At 41.3% G+C, this 6362-nt stretch overlaps 1 protein-coding gene across 1 annotated transcript in view; it reads left to right on the forward strand.

Moving 5' to 3' along the window:
* Positions 1-6362, forward strand: part of neurl1aa (neuralized E3 ubiquitin protein ligase 1Aa) — a gene marked incomplete in the record, with an annotated part of 34757 nt that overhangs the window by 6335 nt on the left and 22060 nt on the right. Inside the window, 2 exon segments of the mRNA XM_014018286.1 lie at positions 3585-3835; positions 3911-4232. Coding sequence (XP_013873740.1) covers positions 3585-3835; positions 3911-4232 — 573 coding nt within the window.

Consider the following 6362-nt stretch of genomic DNA (forward strand, 5'->3'; position numbering starts at 1 on the left):
TTCCATACCTGGGTATCAAAAGAGGAAGGCGGGATGATGCTGGATTTGAAAGTCTAAACCAGTGTTTCCCAAAGTTGGGGTCGGGACCCAAAGTGGGGTCCCGAAATATCAAGGTGGGGTCCTGAAAAGATTTTCTGAATTAGTTACATTTTTGCCTTAGTTGTTACAAAGGAGTGAGGTTAGTATATTTTAAATGGATAAATGTAGTATGAAAAATATTGTTACTATGCCCATGTTTTGTTGACCTGATACAAATGTTCATCATCCAAAAATAGTTGGGGTCACAGGTCTCTGCTACTGTTATTTTGTGGGTCAAAAGCTGAAAAGTTTGGGAATCACTGATCTAAAGAAACATCAGATTCTTCTCTACAGTGTGTGTTCGTTAACTGTTTGCATGCAGACATTCCCCTGTGACATCACTTCCTGTTTAATCTCATGCAAATATCTCAACAACCGTCCATTTGAGTGACGTGAAATTTCTTATGCAATATGTTATCAATGTTATCTTTACAAAAATGCATTCATGTTTATCTCAAAAATTTGATGTCACAAGTACTTTAATGGATAAAATATTTAAAGTTCTAATGGTAGTGTGAAGTCGGAACAGAAAATCACAGCTGACCGTAAGAACTTTTCCTAAAAGGTATTTTAGTCTCCCCTACTAACTGCTCTTGTTATTTTGATTGTAGAAGTAATTTGGTGTGAAGCTTCAACAGCTGTTCAGCAGAAACAGGAAGTGAGTTTCAGYGCTGAGCAAATATCTGAACATTTTTTCTTCAAGTCATAAAGCTCTGAGCTGAACATCAGTACCGACCAGAGCAGAGAGGTTTTCAGCTTCACTGATAAATACAAATAAAAACAAATAGGAGCTTCTGTTGCTCCTAAACCAAAATGGCTCCTGCCCCGGTSTTAACACTGAAAACACAACCTGGTTCATAAAGAGGCGTAACGTTCAGGGTCACAGGAGAAACCAGACGTTAACCTCCAGGCTGCTGTGTTTTTACCTCATCTGATATTTTCAAGCCTCGACAGGAGCTGGAAACAAGAACTTAAACACAAACTCATTTATTTGTTTGTGTTCTGACAGAATCAGAGCTCCAGGCCAAACGTGTTGACCTGGTGGTGCTGCGAAAACCTCAAAATTAAACCAGCAKGTCTGGTCCGTCTTTAGGAGAATTCCTCAGCAGCAACAACAGGAGGTGGAAGGAGCAGGGAAAACTATTTTAAACAATTTAAAATCGTGGTGAGAAGGTCTGAATGTTTCTTTTATTTAGAATGGTTCTTTTTTCAGGGTGGAACGTTTCTACGACAAACAGCTGCAGCAGTTTCTAAAAACAAGTTTGAATTTACTGTAAATTTACTGAAAACACTCGACATTTGATCAAGCTGAAGTTTTTTACCTCGACAAGTGATAATGACTAACATTAAAATGATAGGATTATAGTAAAGTACGTTTACTTCGTTACAGTACTTAAGTAGTTTTTTCAAGGATTTGTAATATTATAAATTATTTTTCAAACAGCTACTTTTATTTTGTTACATTTTAAAGCTAAATATGATACTTTTACTTCTTTACTTTAAAATGTAACAGTTAGTTACTTGCTACAAATTAAATATGTTTGAACTCATCAGGAAATAAGATGTTTCTGCTCTAAAAAATGAAGTGTTGAATTTCTTCAACAGTCATGTCAGCTGGTTTCACTAAAGTGAGCAAAGAATAAACATATATTACTCAATTTACTCAACCTTTAGTGGAAGTAAGTACGTAAGTAAAGTTTTATTCATATAGCACCTTTCATAGAAATAGATTCACAAGGTGCTGTACAATCAGAGGGAAATCAAAAGATATACAATCATAACAGGATGTACAAAAATTTGGAACAAAAAGTATAAAAGGAACCAGTCTGGTTCAGTAATTTCAACAGTTTATTTCTTACAGAGTGTGTAAAAGTACTTTTACTTTTATTTTCCCAATTTTTGTGAAAGTTTTACAACTTTTACTTGAGTAGTTTTCTCATCAGTGAAATGTATTTTTACCAAAGTCATTTTCTGTTCATGTAATTTTACTTTTACTTGGGTTTTTTTTTTCCAGTACTTTGTAGACCTCTGGTTAAAATACAGTAAGGAGCTGAAGCAGAGAAAACCCGTGGACTCTGATTAAAACYCGAGTCTGAAACCAGGAAGCAGAGCCGTTTAAATGATGCTGGCTCAAATATGAGCAGGATTCAGTGTTCTGGTTTGGAGCAGGAAAGGTTTTATTCAACTGAAGGTTAGTTTGAAAGGAAACGCTGCAGACGACTGTACTGTGGGACTATAAATATCTTTTTGTTGTGTGGGTAAACAAAAGGCATCTGTGTCCTGATGATGGCTGCAGACGGAGCTGATTGAGGCCTTCAGATATGGTGGGGTGTTGCTAAGAAACCTGGATTCACACCACAGCAGCTGCGCCTCTTTAGAGCTCACTAATGCATTCAGCTCAATCTGCCCGCCGTGCAGCATTCAGGCCATGCACGCTGAYGCCTAAAACAAAAGCTTTGTGAGCCAGATTAGACCGGAGACACGTCCAGAGTGTAAACAGAAACACAGCGTGTTCTGGTCCGTTAGCTGCCYGTCCGATCGGGTCTCTGCAGAACTCATTCACAGCAATGTTTTTGTAAGAACGCTCCAATCAGATCCCAGAGTTTCCTTCAACACAGGAAGGATCATATCTCCCATTTGATCTGCCTGATTGATGATMCTTTCATGGATAGTTATCCAAACATTTGATCAAATTAGAAAATAAAAGGCTGAGAAACTCCAAAGTAAACATTAGGTTCTGCTGAAGCTCGGCCTCTAAAATCAGACAAATAGGAACAAAAAGTTCTGGTCTGAACCTGAACTGTCCAAAACCCAACAGCTAATATTTAGTTTGTTTAGWATTTCTTGTGAAAATGCAAAGATTTCTTCAGATTCGTTAAAAAACGTTTAATCTTTGAAACTCTTCAGACAATTTCATAATTGTAATTTTGGTAATTAAGGATTTAGCTACTGTTTCACTAAATTCGCTTGTTGTGAATCTTTCATCAGTTTGAGCTTCAGCAGACAAGTCGGCTTGGCTGCACAGAGTCATGCAGCAATCAGACAAATAAAAACAATACTTCTGCTCTTATAGGAACAAAACAGTCCATAATCCAACATCTTTCACAAAAATCAAAAAGTCCTTTTCACCTGAACTCCACAGAAACGGTGACACAAAAATAAATGAACATGTCTGTATTTCTGAATGTTCAATATAAAACCTTCTGCATCTTATTTAACRGAAAACCTGCCACACAGCCTGAGATTAGGATGCTCTGTCTCGAGGTGTTGGTTCAGTTGTAGATTAATAATGAAGTCATTTTAATCTGGAGGTCGGCAGCTTTGAAGATTMGCTGAGACCTGCTCCAGTTCTGGTCCCACCTGGACCGCTACATCGTTTGGCTGCTGGGCTTTGGGTGGAAGCACACAATGTCTGATCACTACAAGAAAAAGAATCAACTATCTGAACTCATAAAGTTTGTTCAAACAGTTTAACCGTCTGAATCTTCTTTCTTCTTCTGCCTCAGATTCTCTCGGYGGCCCGTTCCCGTCCACGTCCCACCGCTGTCACCACAAACCCAAACGATGCCTGCCCATCCACTGCGGCGGCATCGGCGGTCCTTTCCCCGTCAGTCCCCTCCTTTTCCACCCCAACGCYAAGGGATCCCAGATCATCATGGACCTGGCTCAGAGGACCGTGAARAGGCAGGCCAGTTTCTGCAAYGCCATCACCTTCAGCAACCGGCCCGTGGCTCTGTACGAACAGGTCCGCCTCAAGGTACCGGGCCTTCTTCCTGAACTGTTCCAGATCTTTGTGTTGACTGTTCTAACACCGGCCTCCTTTTCCTCTCAGATCACTAAAAAGCAGTGCTGCTGGAGCGGAGCTCTGCGTCTGGGCTTCACCTCCAAAGACCCRGCCCGGATCAATCCGGACAACCTGCCCAAGTACGCTTGCCCGGACCTGGTGTCGCAGAGCGGCTTCTGGGCCAAGGCGCTGCCCGAGGAGTTCGCCAACGAGGGAAACGTCATCGCCTTCTGGGTGGACAAGAAGGGTCGAGTCTTCTACCGGATCAAYGAGTCCAGCCCCATGCTGTTCTTCAGCGGGGTCCGCACCGCCGAGCCCCTCTGGGCCCTCATCGATGTTTACGGTCTGACCCGTGGAGTCCAGCTGCTAGGTAAAACACCACTGACCYGAGCACTGTTTCACTCTTCCTTCAAAGCCCAGAAGGTTTCAGATATTTCTGGTGCTTTGAGGCGTTTTCCTTCCATCCTCCTGCAGCTGTCCTCTGCTTGACTATAAACATGTCCTCTGTGGACCCGACCCGTTTCCGTGTTCAGTAAAACCACTCGGCTGTGTCTGAACCCATACTCTGATCTCATGTTTACCCAAAACCTGCATGTGGGAGCTTTGTGCGGCAGCTCAGCCGTGCACGGCGCACAGAAGCAGCTCGGGTTCACGCAGCCGAGGCTTTGATGTGGTCTCCTCTGAGGATGCAGAAACAGGTTAGAGGTCACATTTTCTACACATAGAGCCGTGGATTGTAGAGGTTTACAGAGCGGGCCCGGCTGACGGTTCTGATTGTTGCTCCTTCAACAATAGGAGTCAGATCCAGATGTTCTCTGCACATCTGTGAGGCGCATCTGMCCCTGCAGAAAACTGCTGAGTCATACTGTAGCTTTTACAGTCTGCAGAGAAGATTTATACCTGCTGCCACAAACCTGGAGGRGGGGGAGGGGCTTCATGGAGGGGTGGGACTAACACTGACACTAAAACACATCATCTAGAGTGGTCTCCAACCGAACATCTGACAGCTATTGGTCACATTTCTGCATCTGGCATCAACATCTCAGGCTTTACTCCTCATTTTAGTTGATACTAAAAGAGGGAAAACACTAGCTGAATGCTAAAAGAACAAAACACTAGCTGAATGCTAAAGGAACAAAACACTAGCTGAATGCTAAAGGAACAAAACACTAGCTGAAAGCTAAAAGTAGTGTAAGATGATTTAAAAATGTAGCTGAAGCAGATTTCAAAGATAAAATGTTTTTGAAGAAATTCAAGTGATTTAAATATTAAAATTTAAGCATAAAATTAGGTAAAAACACAAAKATCAGAGCAGCCGTTTAATTCTGAGGAGCTAAGAAAGCACAAAGTCCACATTTAGTGAAAAATGCAAGAGAATGCTGAATCAGCATTTTCACAAATATTCTCTTAAATCTGTTTTATTTTCATTTCTCATCATAAACAGATTTGATGCGTTTTGTTTTCTCTGTAACTGAAAATGAATCAGTTCTGTTTGGAAACACTTTGTTTAAGTCAGAGTTTTCTCTTCTCTGTTTCTGTTGCTTCCATCTGAGAGTGAGATTATTCCTGTTTCTAATCCTCTCTCCACAAAGACTGAATTAAACTGTACGTTGGATTAAGTTTCTCACTCAGACATTTTCTAAAGCCTRTTTAAGCACTTTAGGTCTGTCATTATGGAAATTAGCAGTTTGGTTGTGTTAGTGCTTCCAGTCAGCAGGGAGCAGAGCACATGAGCGCTCCAACGTGCACTCCAACGTGCACTTTTAAGTGTCTTCCAGGTCAAACTACCTGTTCTGTTCCATCTCAAGTCCTCTTTTTACTGCAGCTTTTCATTTGATGGGACAGAAATGTAAAAACCAAATGAAATTAAACAGATAATAAAACAGCTCTGTGAGTTTAATAACTATCAGCTGTGTTACTAACAGCTGATTCTTTACTGCAGCGTTCAGTTGTCACATCTCATCGTAGGTTTTAATTTGAATTATTAGATGYCAGAATTATGGCTGAACCTTGGCTCCAGGTGGATTCAGGTCGATCTGGATCCTGAGGCTGTTCTCAGGTCAGAGCAGAGCGGAGAACGTCTCCGGGTCATTCTGACATCTTTGATGTTGAACGACTGAAGCAACGTCATGAGATCATCTCAGGATCATCAGAGAGAATTTATTGTTGGTGAMAGGAAGTCACCACAGGCAGGCTGGAGGTTTTCACACATGTTTCAGGACTTCCTGTTCACAGACTTTAGTGACTTATAGAAAAAAATACATGTTCAAGAAATGAATTATTGTGTGAATGCTGAGTCAGCGTTCACAGWTTTCCTTTTGACTGCTACCACTTCAGCTCTTTCAGCCACTTAGACATTAGATTTTTGGCTCGTTTACATAGACTTAAATATAAAGATCACTATACTGAGCCCCGCCCACACCGTCCACTGGTAGTGTCTCCATAGCCTCCACAGAAACTAATAGATAAACAGCAGCTGAACTGGATCTGTTTCACAGAT

This window comes from Austrofundulus limnaeus, unplaced genomic scaffold, assembly GCF_001266775.1.
Source record: "Austrofundulus limnaeus strain Quisiro unplaced genomic scaffold, Austrofundulus_limnaeus-1.0 Scaffold189, whole genome shotgun sequence".
In the NCBI taxonomy this organism is placed as follows: domain Eukaryota; kingdom Metazoa; phylum Chordata; class Actinopteri; order Cyprinodontiformes; family Rivulidae; genus Austrofundulus; species Austrofundulus limnaeus.